Source organism: Pongo pygmaeus, chromosome 5, assembly GCF_028885625.2.
Source record: "Pongo pygmaeus isolate AG05252 chromosome 5, NHGRI_mPonPyg2-v2.0_pri, whole genome shotgun sequence".
Taxonomy (NCBI): Eukaryota; Metazoa; Chordata; class Mammalia; order Primates; family Hominidae; genus Pongo; species Pongo pygmaeus.
The window spans coordinates 39,184,208-39,201,913 of NC_072378.2; the positions used below are offsets into that span (position 1 = coordinate 39,184,208).

Here is a 17,706-nt window from a genome sequence, read left to right on the forward strand (position 1 = left end):
CTTCTAAGACTATTGGGTCATTGTATTTTCTTAGTTCTCGGCAATTTAGGGTTCTGTTATAAGTAATATTCTCTTCGTGTAATTTGGTCTTTTAAAAATGATCTTTATTGTTAGGACTGAATTTTGTAGCATAATAAACTATTAATGAAATTTTAGAGTAAGGTTCATCAGCTAACTGTCCATCTCATTGCAGCCTTTATGGGCGAAAGCAGTCAGAAGATATTATTTCCTTTATAAAAAGTGAAGTACATCTTGCAATTCCTAATGTGGTAAGTATTATTAAATACACTGATATTTTGATAAGGTACTTAAGAAGTATAGTACTAGAACTGAGCTTTCATTTAGGGTAACATTTTGGTCCTATGTCTTTTTTCACTTTCCCTCACTATTTAACAAATTGGAAATGTCATTTATATCTTTTATAAAAAAGCTACTTCTGGGATGGGTGCAGTGGCTCACGCCTGTAATCCCAACACTTTGGGAGGCCAAGGCGGGTGGAGCACCTGAGGTCAGGAGTTCGAGACCATCCTGGCCAACATGGTGAAACCCCATCTCTACTAAAAATACAAAAATTAGCAGGCGTGGTGGTAGGTGCCTGTAGTCCCAGCTACTCGGGAGGCTGAGGCAGGAGAATGGCTTGAACCTGGGAGGTGGAGGTTGCAGTGAGCTGAGATCGTGCCACTGCCTTCCAGCCTAGGCGACAGAGCAAGACTCTGTCAAAAAAAAAAAAAAGTTACTTCTGTATTAGCTCATGGTGTATTGAAGGCCTCGTGAAAGAGTTGAGTTAGGCATCTGTTCTGCCAGCAATTAGCAAGCACCCTACAAATTGCCTTGATTTTTCTTACTTCAGACATTAAATTATCTAAATAAAATCATCACAGTTGTCCAGATCCCTACCTCAAACACATGACTGTGAGGCAACCCACTAAGGTAAGGATGGCAGAAGAGAAAGACAAAAAGAGCCTGTGCCCTGAGCATCTGAAGCACCTGTGTCTTTCCATGGCACTTATCTCTACAACTGCCCCATTTGCCGATGGGCATCTGGAACTCCAAGCCACATGGGATGGCTGAGCTGCATTCTGCGATGGGTCAAAGGATAAGGCCAGGCAGAAACGGCCCGTAACTCACTTAAAACCACCTTTACATGGTCTGACCTCCTGAAGGATAGCTTCTTAGCTTATTTGGCACATTTTAAAGAACTGAGGTCAGAATCTTGGTGGTGTAGCTTCTTCAGTTACTTTGTTTCGTGGATCTCTAACACATAGTCTGTAATTTCTCACTGCATTCTGCCACCCTCATGGGGAAAAGGATGACAAGTACTAGTTTGACCTTTTTAACAAAATCGAAATGTCATTTCTATCTGTTATTAAAAAGTTACTTCCGCATTAGCTCGTGGTGTAATGAGGCTTGCAGGAATCGATAGCGGGAAAACTTCAGGATAGAGAAAATCTGCATCCTCCCCATCTTCGTCTATCATTCTCCCCCTCAAATCAGCCTTGCACTGGGCCAGCCGAGGCTTGCCCCACTCAGTGGGGAATGGAGGTGGTGAAAATTGAGGGATGAACTGTATGCGTCGGCAGTATTACACATTTGTTTCTTCCTTCCACAGGTGATGATTCCTAGTTTGGATGACATTCAACAAGCCATTAACCGTATGATCCAGTTAACCCTGGAGGTCAGCAGAGGAGTGGCTCACTGGGGACAACAGCAAATCCGTCCCATCAAGTCTGTCATTCCCAGCCCCACCACTACTGACGTGACCCATCAAAACACAGGAAAACTGCTGAAGAAGGAAGAAAGTAAGAATGTAAAATTAGTCAATGATCTTACTGATCCTTCTTGGATTTGATAGCATATAGATTTTTAAATTATTTTATATGTTTGATACATTTTGCATTTAAAAAATAGTATGTTTCATCTTAAACATAACGTGCAGGCATTTTTCCTGGCTTTGGGTGGTGGGTGAAAAGGATTTTTAAATCACTTTTCTACTATGATGATCTTAAGTTAAAAATTAAAATAAACCGTAGCACTAATTTTACTTTCTGCATGATAGTAGGTTGGATAAATTTAAGATAAACATAAATTCGTCACTTAAGTAATTATGAATATGATATGATAGTGACCCAAAATTTCATGAACCTTTTTTTGACACTTCCTGTATAGAAAGAAACTGGTTTCTATTTTGTTTTATTTTAGTTCTAGGGTACATGTGCAGGATGCTTAGGTTTGTTACATAGGTAAACATGTGCCATGGTGGTTTGCTGCACCTATCAACCCATCACATAGGTGTTAAGCAAGCATGCATTAGCTATTTTTCCTGATGCTCTCCCTCCCGTCACCCCCCATCCCCCACCAACAGGCTCCAGTATGTGTTGTTCCCCTCCCTATGTCAATGTGTTCACATTGTTCAGCTCCCACTTACAAGTGAGAACATGTAGTGTTTGGTTTTCTGTTCCTGCCTTAGTTTGCCAAGGATAATGGCTTCCGGCTCCATCTATGTCCTTGCAAAGGACATGATCTCATTCTTTTTTTATGGCTGCATAATATTTCATGGTGTATATGTACCACATTTTCTTTATGCAGTTTACCATTGATGGGCATTTGGGTTGATTCCATGTCTTTGCTATTGTGAATAGTGCTGCAGTGAACATAGGCGTGCATGTATCCTTATAAGAGAATGATTTATATTCCTTCAGGTATATACCCAGTAACGGAATTGCTGGGTCAAATGGTATTTCTGGTTCTAGGTCTTTGAGGAATTGCCACACTGTCTTCTACAATGGTCGAACTAATTTACATTCCCACCAACAGTGTAAAAGCATTCCTATTTCTCCACAGCCTCGCCAGGTTCTGTTTTTTCTTGACTTTTTAATAATTGCCATACTGTCTGGCATGAGATGGTATCTCATTGTGGTTTTGATTTGCATTTCTCTAATGATCACTGATGTTGAGCTTTTTTTAATGTATGTTTGTTGGCCACATAAGTGTCTTCTTTTGCAAAGTGTCTATTCATGTCCTTTGTCCATTTTCTGTTGGGGTTGAGAAACTTATCTCTTCAACTGGTCTCTTTAACTTTTTAATGGGGTTGAGAAACTGGTCTCAAAACTATGTCACTTCCACTGTGATGCAGCGAAAGGCAAATTGAAAACAACAAGATACCAGGTAAGGCCCAGTGTAGTGGCTCACGTCTGTAATCCCAACATTTTGGGAGGCCGAGGCAGGTGGATCATCTGAGGTCAGGAGTTTGATATCATCCTGGCCAACATGGCGAAACGCTGTCTCTACTAAAAATACAAGAATATTAGCCGGGCATGGTGGCGGGCACCTGTAATCCTAGCTACTGGGGAGGCTGAGGCAGGAGAATCACTTGAACCGAAGGCAGAGGTTGCAGTGAGCTGAGATTGCACCACTGCACTCCAGCCAGAGCGACAGAGGGAGACTCCGTCTCCAAAAAGCAAAAACACCCCCAAGATACCAGGTAAGCTACACAACCAGGTGGCTCAGACCCCTGTGGCACCTTTCTGTGTTGCACTAACATTGCTTTCTCAGCTTACATCTGTGGTCTCATGGGGTGTTCCCTACAACCAGCTAATAAAGGATGAAAAATCTCAGGACTGGTCTATCTGAATTGGCTTGACGTGTTGGTGTCAGCTGAAAATGGACTTCTGTTGCACTACAGCCCACTCAGGAGTGGCCCTAAAGGACAGTGAAAAGGGGAATTCCCCCCAGTGGGCAGAGCTTCAGGCAGCATAACTTTTTTAAGGAGAGTGATCTGAAGCAAAGATACACATGGACTCTTGGGCAGTGACGAATCGCTGGACTGATCATTCAGGACCTAGAAAGAGCAACTTTGGAAAATCAGAGGCAAGAAGAGCTAGGGAAAAAGCATGCGGATGTATCTATGAATTTACATAAAATACCTGGGAAGATAAATATTAGTTCCTTCAAGGGCTGATCATAATCTTGAAAGACACAATCCAATGCCATAATCTCAAATGTTGAAATCCCAAAAGATCAAAATCCCAAAAATATAATTCTGGAAAAAATAATTATTATTTTAATAAACAGTTCTTTTAAATATATTTATTTACATTTTTAAAGGGGGATTTGATTTTCAGAATTTTAGACATGGATTTTATACTTTCGGGATTTAGATTTTAGGGATTTTGAGCTTTTGGGATTTCTGAGATTATGGTGTTTGGGAGTGTGTTTTCTGAGATTATGAATCAAACCCAATTCTTTCTTCAGAGAGGTTAGATAATTTTTCCAAAGTCACAAACCTAATAAGAGGGCTGGGAATTAATCCATATAAGAAGATCGGTATCTAATTTTTTTACTTTTAGTCCAATGTTTGCCATTATTCTTTATTCTCTCCCTAGTCCATTCTATATATTTTTCTATTATTGTAGCAAGCTAAACATAAAACTATAAATTGTTAGATGCAAAAATCTCCTTGGACTTATCAACAATCTTGCAAATAAGAATTCTATTATCTGCAAAATTATCAACCAAGTACGATATAAATAGACATTTTCAGACATGCAATGTCTTTTAAAATGTACCATCAACACACGCTTTTCCACAAAGTTACTGAAGGTTGTAGTCTTCCAAAATGAGAAAGCAAAAGCAAAAGCAAAAAAAAAAAAAAAGAAGAAGAAGATATGGGATATTGGAAATAGGAATAAAACACAGCAGACAGGTGAAGGGAATTTCAAGGTGAATGTTGAAGGGTGATTGTGCAGTGATAGTTATGTTCTAAGCATAGAGGGCAACCAGTGTGACTTAGGAAACAGATGAGTTTTGACTGCTCTCACCAAATGCTGGATGCCGTTATATATACTGTCTTTTAACTTGAAGACAGAATGCCTGGGTAAACCTGGTTTGTGTTCTTTTCTGGACTTTCTTGTTTTCACCATGTGCTGATGAAGTTGCTGCTCTACGCTCATTGCTCTGGGTCAGCTGAGGAAACTTATTTATTCCTCAGAAGTGTTCTGTCTTGACCAACTACTGAGAACTGGAGGCAGGTAATTGTAATATAAGGAAATAGAGATTAGCTCACTATCCTGGCCATATGCTTGCTGGACATTTATTACTCGGCTCACAAACACAGTGCTGCCGGATGCCCTGATTGTCATGACACGTTTATATTCTAGGACTCATTTATGATCCTGCCCCATAGCTTCCACACAAAGGGCTTTTGTAAACTTGTAGAAAAGATGAAGCCAGACTAGTCCCAGAGACTCTTTTCTTGTTGGAGCCTTCATCTCACGTGAACAATTAATGTTCTTTCCTTTACAGCTAGTTTTGTGCTTACTGCTCAGTTTTTAAAAGTTGTTTAGGGAAAAGCATGTTGGTTTATTGTAAAGTTTATCTTCAAAGAAAATTCAGGATAATGGTTGCCTCTGGGAGTAAGGGAATGGAATGGGATTAGAGAGGTGCCTAGAAAGGACTAGTCTATTGGTAACATTCTATTCTTAGCTTGGTGGTGAGTGCATTGGAATTCATTTTTTCTTCTACTTTAATATACATTTTATTTATTTCTTGTGTTTTATATATGTTTATGTAAGTGTATTTCACTTACCCACACACAGACATAAATACAGCCTCTTAGCAAACCAGGAATAAGATGGATTTTCCAATAGTGTCATCTGTAAAAATATTTAGAAGTATTCCATTCCCAATAAAATGAAGAATAAAGAAGGAAGCCCACTATTATCATTTTTATTCGATAGTTTACTAGAGATCTTCATTACGAAATAAGACAAGAAAAAATGAGAAGAATTGGAAAGGAAGACTGAGATTGTCCTTATTTAAAGATTATATATAGAAAATCCAGGAAATCTAGAAATAATTGTTACAACCAAAAAGTTCAGTAATGTTTATGTATGAAAGATCAACATACAAAACCCCCAGTATTTCTACATTTACCAGTAATACAATTAATATATAATAGAAGGCCAGGTGCAGTCGTTCACGCCTGTAATCCCGGCACTTTGGGAGGTCGAGGCAGGCGGATCACGAGGTCAGGAAATCGAGACTATCCTGGCTAACATGGTGAAACCCTGTCTCTACTAAAAAAATACAAAAAATTAGCTGGGAGTGTTGGCAGGCACCTGTAGTCCCAGCTACTCGGGAGGCTGAGGCAGGAGAATGGCATGAACCCAGGAGGCGGAGTTTGCAGTGAGCTGAGATTGCACTACTGTACTCCAGCCTGGGCGACAGAGCGAAACTCCGACTCAAAAAATATATATATATATAAAAATATATATATATATATAATAGAAACAGATTTTCTTTATTAGCCACAAACCATAAGACATTTAACAAATAAATGTAAAAAAATATTTGCACAGCATTGTTGGAGAAAATATTACTGAATGAGATAATGGAAGACAAGAATAAGTCCACATCATGAAGCCAATTCTTTGATTTATCTATACATTCATTACTATTCCAAATAAATCACAATAGATTTTTTTCTGTTGTCAACTTGATTTATAAATTTGATTGTAAAATTATATGGGAGTGAAAAGAGTTAAAAACAGCCAAGAAAAATTGGTGGTGAAGAAAAGCAAGGTAGGGGGTCCTGCCCTGCCAAATAGCAAGGAGTATTACAAAGCCAGGCTAATGAGGACCATCTTTTAGTGATCCAAAGATAGGTAACATACAGCAGAACAGGATAGAGGGTGCAGAAATACTCATATATATGAAAATATATGATATAGGTGGATTTACGAATCAGTGGAGAAAGAATGTACTATTTAATAAATGTGGCTAAGGATTTGTTTCCATATGGAAAAAACTTACAGTAGTATCTTAAATTAGATACACATCATACCCACTATTCTATATCCTATAACACTATTCCATCTATTTTACAACACTTTTAGAATAAAACAGCACAATATATTTAAAACACCAGGGTAGGGAAGGATTCTCAAGACATATGAAGCTGAAACCATAGAAGAAAAGATGTTTAAATTTGACTTCTTTATATTTAAAAACATCTTTAAAGGACCCTTAAATTTAAATGACCATGCTGAAGTCCTAATAAAATGTTAGCAAACTGAATCCAGCAGTGTATAAAAAGGGTTGTATAGTGTGACCAAATGAGGTTTATCCCATAAAAGCAAGGTTGGTTTAACATCCTAAAATACACCATATGAATAGAATAAAGTGAAAAAACTCATGATTATCTCAATAGACATAGAAAAAATACTTGACAAAATCCAATACCCTTTCATGATAAACATGCTCAACAATCTGGGAGTAGGATTGAACTTCTTCAACCTTATAAAAGGCATCACACTTAACGTTGAAAGCCTGAATTATTTCCCCTTAAGATCAGGAACAAGTCAAGAATACTAGCTCTTACCACATCTACTCAACATTATAGCAGAGGTTCTATCAAGTGGATTAAGATAAGTGAACTAAATTGAAGATACACAGATTGGAAGCGAAAAAGTTAAACCATCTTTATTAGCAGATGACATGATCTTGTATGTAAAAATAACCTAAGGAATCAACCCTCACACACACACACACACACACACACAAACCATTAGAACTAATAAGTGAATCCAGTAAGACTGCAGGATGCAAGATCAATATACAGATATCAACTATATTTCTAAATATTAGCAATGAACCATCTGAAAATGCAATAAAACAATTTAATGCACAAAAAGAAGGAAGAATAAAATACATTTAACAGAAGTATAAGGTCTGTACACTGAAACTGCAAAACATTGCTGAAAGTTATACCATGAAGAGATACATCATGCTCATGGGTTGGAAGATCCAATATTATTAAGCTGGCAGTTCTTCCCAAATTGATCTATAGATTTTATACAATCTCTATCAAAATCCCAGAAGGCTTTTTTTTGTTGTTGCAGAAATTGATAAGTTGATCCTAAAATTTGAATAGAGAATAGCGGAATTCAAAGGACCTATAATGGCCAAAAAATTTTGAAAAAGAACAAAGCTGGAGGACTTACCACTACTTGGTAAGCCTGTTGCCCAGGCTGGAGTGAGGTGGTACAGCCGAGTAGATGGGACTACCGGCAAGTGCCACCATACTCAGCGAATTTTTGTATTATTGTAGAGACAGGGTTTTGCCATGTTGCCCAGGCTGGTTGCGAACCCCTGGACTCAAATGATCTCCCCGCCTCAGCTTCCCAAAGTTCTGGGATTCCAGGCAAGAGCCCCTGTGCCCAGCCAGCTGGAGTCAAAATTTATCTACAAAAGATGTATGTTCAAGTTAGCCCTCATTATTAGAACTGATGCTTAGTCCACATTTCTCCTGTCAGCCTGGCCACAATTCTTTTATTTTGGCTTCTTTTATCTCTGTTTGAATATGCATATAGTGATAAAAACTTTGAAATTCTCCACCAATAATCTTTGGGATCGAATTTCTTCAACCAGTTTATTTTAGGGTCATTTTTAGAGTAAGTGGATCTGCCTAGTTTTCAATTTGACACCCTAGAAAAATAAAAGCATTGGTGACTATTGAAGACTGTATCAAACTGAACAGTCTAAGAAAACCACACAAATACTGTATCAGTGGAAATACCAGGTTTAACAAGCAGGAAGCCAAGATGTCAGATGCTGAAAATCTATGGCACTGACCTTTAAACACCCCAGCAGAGGTTGTCTCATTTAATTCTCACAAGTAATATCCACGAAGACTAAATACTTGGCCCAAGGTCATTTGGGTAATAAATGTAATGTCTCTCCTTGAACCACTGTGCTATTCCTCAGGGTGGAAATTTCAACGCTTTTAACCTTTTCTTAAAGGACTTTAACATTTTGGGGGGTTTTAATCAGTGTCTTTCAGTTTTCTGCTCTGAATAACAGTTCTTCTAGATTAAAGAAATCTACCTCAAAATCTGACACCACAGTTTAATGAGAATCCATGAAGATAGCAAGAGAATAGCTCTTAATTACTCAAAATACCTCTTAGTTACTTGGAGGGTGAGTCTTTAAGAAAATACAGTTTGAAAAAGAATCACAAATATTAAAATGATAATATTTAAAGTTGAATATAGAAGTTATTTATAGTGTAAAAACCTCTGTTTTCAGGATCTTTTGAAGAAGTTATTCCTGCGAGGAAGCTGAAGAATTTTTACCCGGGGGTAGCGGAGCACAAGGATATTTCTAAGTTGGTCCTGCTCCTTTCTTCCTCTGTAAATTCCCTAAGAAAGGCAGCTCATGAGGCCCTGCAGGACTTTCAGAAGTACAAGACTCTCTGGACAGAGGACCGTGATGTGAAAGTGAAGGTATCTTTCTGTTACTTGTGATGTCGTTTGGGTTTTTTTGTCTCTAATTCTTGAGGGTGGACCAGGAAAATATCAGGGATAATGACAGGAACTCATGAGCAGAGGCCAAGAATCTATAAATACCAAGCACTTGTCACCTTCTAGCTGGTGTAATTCTCACATGGACACACTGAGGCAATTGATACTACTGAGGCTTAGACAGATTTTGTTCAATTTCCTTAAACAAGTGAGTACCACTTATGTGCCACCACGGACTAGAGGCTGGGTATTCAAGGGTGCGTCACACTTCTGTAGACCCAGCTGTATTTTGGTTAGAGACTCAAGGGAACTTTAGAACTCTGAATAACCATGCCCGGCAGACTGTGAAATTCCTCGCCTCCCGGTGGACACCCTATTTCTTACCCAGCCACTGGGCCCATTGCACACACAAGTGTAAAAGTGTATGAGCAAATGCAATTTTCTAATGTAACTATGGTAAGATTTATACTGTTAAAAAATTAAAATATTGACTCTTTTCTTACCACAGGAATTTTTGGCTAACAACCCCTCTCTGACTGAAATCAGATCAGAAATTCTACACTATGCTACTTTTGAACAGGAGATTGATGAGTTGAAGCCTATTATTTTTGTAGGAGCACTTGAATTACATACAGGTATTTTAAAAATATTTATTATGTAAAGTATCTGTACTTTCACATGTACTTTATTTAGCAAGCAGTTATTAAGTTATCTTGGTACAATAGTATTATACCAAGATATAATAATAATAATATACCAAGGTTATAATAATAGTATTATACCAAGATATATTATAATATTATTATACCATTAAAAGTAATGGCAAAAACTGCAGTTACTTTTGCACCAACCTAATATAAATGTTAAATAGTTCTGGGCCATTGATATTCTTTATACACACATCCGTAGACACACTACACAGGCCGATTCCTCCACTGGCAGTCAAACAGCTAAAAGTATAGGTGAAATTCTCTTTTAGGTTACTGTGAGGAGGGGCTTGTATACATGAGATGGGAGTCAAACAGTTTGAAGTCTGCCAAGAAGTTGATCCATTTGGGATTTGAAGAGTATCAAAGGATGATGAGACAATCATTAATGCTTGAAATACAAAGAGGACTTTATTGCTTGCTGTAGTGACAGCTGTACTGGTCAGGCACAGTGTATCTGGCAGGGTAGACTGCTGGTCTCATACAGGGTGTCTGGGCAGTATGGAGTTGAAGGACTGTGGACGTAGACAGGTTGACATCATCTGTAGAAAGATGCTTACTCAGGTGAGACTGTTGTAGGCTGGTTGGCACTCAGAGGTGGGTTTATTGGATTAAGTCTTTCTTGACTAGTTGACATTCAGAAGAAAGGGCCTGGCACTGATAGGGTTGCACACATATGAGAACTGATGTTGACTTGGTCTATGGTTTGGGTTTAAAGCTGGTTGTGGTGGCTCATTGTTACCATGGTTACATAACAATCAGTCTTATCCTAAGTTTGTGGGAAGATTTTATTCTCAGACAATATTTGAATGAGGTATTTTACATCCATTATCTACCTTAAGTAGATTTTCAGGTCTGTTATCAAGAAGTTAATGTAACTGTGGCTCTTGAATTTGACCACTTGGGTTACTTGACCTCCTTAATCTCCATTTCCTCTGCTGATGAAAATGACAGTATCCACCTCACGAAATGCTTTATATGAGACGCTTAGCATAGTACCTGGCATATGATTGATGTTGAATAAATATTAAATATTATTATTGTATCTACTAAGGAAGTGCTTGTGATTCTCTGAGGAAGAATCACAAGTACCAAAGAATTACAAGTACTTAAGGGGGACTATTTACCTGGAAATCAGAAACTATGCATCAGTGGCAATAATTACAAGAACTTCTGTAGCGTTTTGGAAACTGTACTCTATTATTTTTTAAAAGTTCACATTTGTCTCCTCATAATGGTTAGCACTATGATCCACAATACAAAAAGCAACTGTAGTATACTGATAGAGTGTGCTGGGGAGCTTGTTTTCGGAGAGTGGCATCTAAAAATGGAAGAGGTGATGGTAGTTATAAAGAAAGGGGAGGGTGGGCTGAATCCCTAAGGCCTGAGGGAAAAGGGTACCCTAGGGGATCTCATGAGATATGATCTCACAGCCTCAATCACCAGACTGGCTGCATGGTTGTTCTCGGGCCACGCTTTCTCCTCAGATCCACAGGCCTCTAAGTTTAATGGTTGGAAGGCAAGAGCGGCGCAGCCATGTTTCAAGCTTGGCAGAATTGGGGAGTGTAGGGGTACTGAGAGGTAAAAGGGGAAGGATTGATAAGGCAGAGTTGACTAGTTAGAGCTGTTTTGTTTTCAAGAAACAGAAACACATTTGAGCTATGTTAAGGGAGAAAAGGTTTATCCCAGAATCCAGGGTGCAACTGAGCCTTCAGAATGGACCAGAATCAGGGACAGTATAGGAAGCTGAGGAAGTTCTTTCTCTCTGCCTCTCGTTTCTTCTTCCCTCTGTGCATGAGTTTTTCTGCTTCCCAGACTACGTGGCTCCTCCTCAAGCCTCATTTCAAACTCTCAAGAAAGGACTCTGATTGGTCCATAATATAGGTCATGTTGACCTGGGACAACTGGCTAGGTCCAGGGTCCAGGGTCAGGGTAGACGGATACTCTGACCATGTGGATGATGTGGGGAGTAGAAAAGCAAGAAACCTGTGAAGTCACGGCTTGACAGACAAAACAATAGATTTCACTCCACCTCATGGGATCCCTCGAGAAAAATGCAGGAATGAATGAGGGCTGTTAATGGGATGGTCAGAAGAAGTGCAAGGGTCACACAGAACAGTGATAGAACTAATTTCAAAAATGCTCCCCCATGGACTGTGGTGTCAAACTCATGCACATCTCCACGGGGATACATGCTCTGTGGGGACAGGAATTAAGTCTTCAAAATCTAGTAACCTTATAGCACATGTAATTCATACTAACCACATTTCAAGTGTTCAAAAGCCACATGCGGTTAGTGACCACTGAATTGGACAGAGCAATTATAGATGCCCTTATAGTTTCAGAATGCCAGTTGTATTCTAATTTAATCTCTTCTTGTCTTCATCAGAGCCAATGAAATTGGCCTTGTCCATCGAGGCCAAGGCATGGAAGATGTTACTCTGTCGATATCTGAATGAAGAATACAAAAAGAAAATGTCAGACATGATAGCATTTATTAATGAATACTTGAAAAAGTTATCTAGACCTATTCGTGATTTAGATGATGTCAGATTCGCAATGGAAGCCTTGTCTTGCATACGTGATAATGAAATTCAAATGGACATGACTTTGGGACCAATTGAAGTAAGAAATGATTGCATTTTTTTTTCTTGGAATGCTTTTTTTTTTTTTTAAAGAAATAGAGACACACTAAGAAAGCGATTCTTTAACATATTCATCTATTATGTAGCACAGTCTGCCTGTTTCTCGTCTCTGATGTTGATGTCTTTGGGAGAATTTTGGCAATTATCAACAGTGAACAGTATACAAAAGACACTGTTGTAATACAAAGAAATATTAATATGTTAATAATGCTATAGTGGGGTAGGTAGTGTTTAATTTTTTATACTGGCACCAACATTTTGTGGAAAGAAATAATTGTCCCTTGTCATGTCAATCCCAACATGTTAGGCAAGTTCTCCCAATATCTTTGGCTTGCCTTAGAAACCAATTATAGGTCTCACTCATGACTGGTGGTGTACCACAGGCAGTATGGCAGAAACAGTTGCCTCAGACTCCATAGTGAACTGTTGGAACTTAGATCAATGAAAGATGTTTTTAGGAAACAGTATGAGTTTCCTATTGCTGCTATAACAAATCACCACCAACTTAATGGCTTAAAACAACACAGATTGTTTATTTTACAGTTCTAGACATCAGAAGTCCAAAAATGGATCTAATGGGGCTAACATCAAGATGTCAGCAGGGCCATGTTGCTCCTGGAGGCTCTAGGGGAAAATCCATTCCCTCCTTTTTCCAGCTTCTAGGGGCTGCCCACGTGCCTTGGCTCATGGTTCCCTTCCAGTGATGCCATCACTTCTACCCCCATTTCTGTCATTGTGTCTTCTCTCACACCTGCTTTCCTGCCACACTCTTTCTCTTATGTGGACTTTTGTGAATACATCGGGCCTGCCTGTTAATCCAGGGTAATCTCCCCATAGCAAGCTCCTTAACATAATCATATCTGCAAAGTCCCTTTTACCATGTAAGGTAATATGTTCACAGACTTTGGGGATCAGGACTTGGATAGCCTTGGTGAGTTTGTCTGTTACTAATATTTAGAATGTTTTAGGACTAATATTATTTAGAATTTCTGATACATGGTGATAAAAATCAGGCTTTTGATTCTTTTTATTATTCTTTTGTTGTCTATAAACAATGCACTGCCTCACTGCCTGCAATATCTGGGGAATTGACACCACCGCTGCCTCCTTATGGTACCCAATATCTATGACTGTTTTATGCTTTCTTGAACCCATTGAAAGTTTATACTCTTTGGTAACTAATGAACTTTTTACTTTTACTGCTTTAAAAAAAATCTTGGTATTTGGGGATTTTGGATGCTGACCAGCCAGACTTCAAGATATAATAAATTATTGTATCAATTTTTCCCTGACTACAGAAGCTTAATTCTTTACCATACTTTTTTTTTTTTTTTTTTTGGATGAAGACAATTACTGGTCATCCCTTGGACCCTGGATCATTCAAGTTTCTTTTCTGTGGAGTATCTCCCACATCATTTCATTCCATTCCTTGTATAGTCAACCCCTGTTTTAATACAGTCTGTATCTTATGTGGTGTTGACACAGGGCCAAGGAGGAAAAAGAGAGACATATACATCTCCATCAGAATCACCTAGGTGCTTATTAAATGCACATTTCAGAGCCTGTGATCCAGAGTTAGTATCTGGTAGTCAGAATCTAAAGGTGCTTTTCATACACTTTTAATTTTGGAAACCATTTTTCTAGAACATGCTGTCTTCTTCTAAGATGTAGGAATATGTTTCTAGAAGGCATCTAAATCATTTGGCAATGGCTTTCCCTTGTGATATTTCTAAACTCCACCTTCATCCTGCAGGAAGCCTATGCTATTTTAAACAGATTTGAAGTTGAAGTAACCAAGGAAGAATCAGAAGCAGTTGATACCTTAAGATATTCTTTCAACAAATTGCAGAGTAAAGCTGTAAGTATGAATTTAACTACATTATTTTTTCTTAAGTCACTATCTCCAGAAAAAAAAGGTATTTTATACCTTTTAAAGCTTAATATACAGTCATGTGCCACATAACAATGTTTCAGTCAACAACAGACTGCATATACAATGGTGATCTCATAAGATTATAATACCGTATTTTTACTGATCCTTTTCTATGTTTAGATACACAAATGCTTACCATTGTCTAGAATTGCCTTCAGCATTCAGTGTAGTAACATGCTGTAGAGGTTTGTAGCCTAGGAGCAACAGGCCATACCATATAGCTTAGGTGTGCAGTAGGCTGTCCCTCTAGATTTGTGTAAGTACACTCAATGATGTTCACACAATGACAAAATCACCTGATGACGCATTTCTCAGCCTATTACCATCATCAAGCAATGTGAGACTGTAAATTATTTTAATGGCTTTGTTGGGATAGAATACACATACCATAAAGTTTACCATTTTAAAGCATACAATTCAGTGTTTTTTAGGATATTCACATCATTGCTTAACCACCATCATTATCTAATTTTAAAACATTATCACCCCCTAAAAGAAACCCCCTGCCCATTAGCAGTCACTCCTGATTCTCTCTCTTGCCCCAGCCCTGGCAACCACTAATCTACTTTCTGTTTCTGTGTATTTTCCTTTTCTGGACATTTAATGTAGACTAAATCATACAATATATGGTCTTTTGTAACTTGATTCTTTCACTTAACCTAATTTTTCAAAGTTCATCCATATTGTCCATGTGCGAGAGCTTCATTTTCCTAATGCCGAATGAGATAGAGCATGTTTTCATGTGGCCATTTTATTGGTCATTTGTATATCTTATTTGGAGAAACGTGAATTTAAATCCTTGGCTTGATTTTTAAAAATTTTGTTGTCTTTTTAATTTTGAGTTGTAAGAATTCTTTATATATTATGGATACAAGTTTCTTATCAGATATGTGATTTGCAAATGTTTTCTCTTGTTCTGTGGGTTATCTTTTCACTTTATTGATGGTGTCTTTTGACGCATTAAGTTTTTTACTTTGATGAAGTCTAGTTCATCTTTTTATTGTTGTTGTTGGTGGTGTTTTTGGTATGTTATCTGGGAAACCATTGCCCAATCTAGAGTTATGAAGATTTACTCCCACGTTTTCTTATGAGAGTGTTATAACTTTAGCACTTAAATTTTGATTTCTGATACATTTTGAGTTAATTTGTGCATGTGGTATAAGTTAGGGGTTCAACTTCATATAAAAGCATGTAGGTAATCCAGTTGCCTTGACATTGTTTACTGAAAAAACTATCCTTTCACCAACAAATTGTCTTGGTAGCCTTGCTGAAAATCAATTGATCATAGATGTAAGGGTTTATTTCAGACTCTCAATTCTATTCTTTTTATCTATATGTCTGTCCTTATGCCAGCACCACACTGTCTTGATTATAGTAGCTTTGTGCTAAGCTTTAAAAAGAAAATAGTGGTAAAATGCACGTAACATAAAATTTACCTTCTTAACCATTTTAGTAGTGTTCAGTATATTCACATTGTTGTGCAACCAATCTCCAGAACTTGCAAAAAATCTTGCAAAACTGATACTCTATTTAAACAACAACTCTCCATTTTTCCCCTCCCATTTCTAGGTTGCCTGTTCACTCTGCTGATTGTATCTTTATACTCCTTTCTATTTCTGTTAGGCTGGTAGTGATGTCCCCTTTTTCATTCCTAATTTTAGTAATTTGCATCTTCTCTCCTTTATTCTTACTTAGTCTAGGTAAAAGTAGTCAATTTTGTCAGTCTTTTCAAATAAAAAACTTTGGTTTGTTGATTTTCTCTACTATTTTTCTATTCTCTCTGATCATTTATTTGTGCTCTAGTTTTTATCATTTCTTTTCTTCTTGCTCTGGGTTTAATTTGTTCTTTGTTTAATTTGCAAAGTTGAGGTTACTGATTTGAGATTTTTTTCTTTTAATGTAGAACTTGATAGCTATAAATTTCTCTAAGCATTTTTGAAGCTGATAAACATTTATACACCAAAATTAGACATTAAAAATGAACTCCAAGGGGCCGGGCATGGTGGCTCATGCCTGTAATCCCAGCACTTTGGGAGGCTGAGGTGGGCAGATCACAAGTTCAGGAGATAGAGACCATCCTGGCTAACACAGTGAAACCCCGTCTCTACTAAAAATACAAAAAAATCAGCCAGGCGTGGTGGCGGGCACCTGTAGTCCCAGCTACTCAGGAGGCTGAGTCAGGAGAATGGCATGAACCCGGGAGGCGGAGCTTGCAGTGAGCCGAGATCACGCCACTGCACTCCAGCCTGGGCGACAGAGCGAGACTCTGTCTCAACAAAAAAAAAAAAGAACTCCAAGGGATGACCTACATTCTTTAATTATACTGAATTTTATTGAATATTAATTAAATTGGACATTGGCTTTAACATTTCTTATTTATGGAAATATTTGTCACTTATACTGAAGCAAGACACAACAGCAAGGAGACACAAAACTGAAGTTGAGGTCATGGCTTGTGACTATAGCTCTACTACCAGTCAACTGGATGATTTTATGCAAGTTAATAACATTTGTTTCTCAACTTCTTCTTGGGGTCATTTAGGAAGGCTAATTTTTTAATGTGTCTATGAGGCTCACTTGAGGTAATGTATATAAAATAGTTTTTTGAAAGAAATAAACTCATGTTTATTTAAATTCGTATCCAATATTAACTAATAGCTTATTCCTCTTGCTGGTTAGTCAGGAAAAGAAATAGGAAATAGAAAAGAAATAGGAAATCTCTGCTGAGGTTTAGTGAAACCCAATTTTCTGCTATTATTTCAATGGAAAAAATTCATGGCTGAGCATGGTGGCTTACACCTGTAGTCCCAGCACTTTGGGAGGCTGAGATGGGTGGATCACTTGAGCCCAGGAGTTCCAGACCAGCCTGGGCAACATGACAAAACCTCGTCTCTACAAAAAATACAAAAATTAGCTGGACATGGCAGCACACAGCTGTAGTCCTGGCTATTTAGGAGGCTGAGGTGGGAGGATCACTTGAGCCCCAGAGGTTGAGACTGCAGTGAACTGAGACTGTGGCACTGCACTCCAGTCTCCAGCCTGGCGACAGAGACACCGTCTCAAAAAAAAAAAAAAAAAAAAAAAAAAAAGACTCACTTAGGTTGTTCCTCTATCTCTTTAAT

General features: G+C 38.1%; 1 protein-coding gene and 1 non-coding gene across 2 annotated transcripts in view; one reads left to right on the forward strand and one right to left on the reverse strand.

The window, feature by feature from the left end:
• DNAH8 (dynein axonemal heavy chain 8) overlaps nucleotides 1–17,706 on the forward strand; it is a 311,999-nt gene that overhangs the window by 98,201 nt on the left and 196,092 nt on the right. The window contains exons 25-30 of the mRNA XM_054492591.2: nucleotides 194–269; nucleotides 1,610–1,799; nucleotides 9,085–9,281; nucleotides 9,808–9,934; nucleotides 12,396–12,631; nucleotides 14,405–14,509. Coding sequence (XP_054348566.2) covers nucleotides 194–269; nucleotides 1,610–1,799; nucleotides 9,085–9,281; nucleotides 9,808–9,934; nucleotides 12,396–12,631; nucleotides 14,405–14,509 — 931 coding nt within the window. The remainder of the gene's footprint in view (nucleotides 1–193; nucleotides 270–1,609; nucleotides 1,800–9,084; nucleotides 9,282–9,807; nucleotides 9,935–12,395; nucleotides 12,632–14,404; nucleotides 14,510–17,706) is intronic.
• LOC129039768 (small nucleolar RNA SNORA8) lies at nucleotides 8,556–8,669 on the reverse strand. The gene has a single exon (XR_008503469.1). It is a non-coding gene; the product is annotated as a small nucleolar RNA SNORA8 (small nucleolar RNA).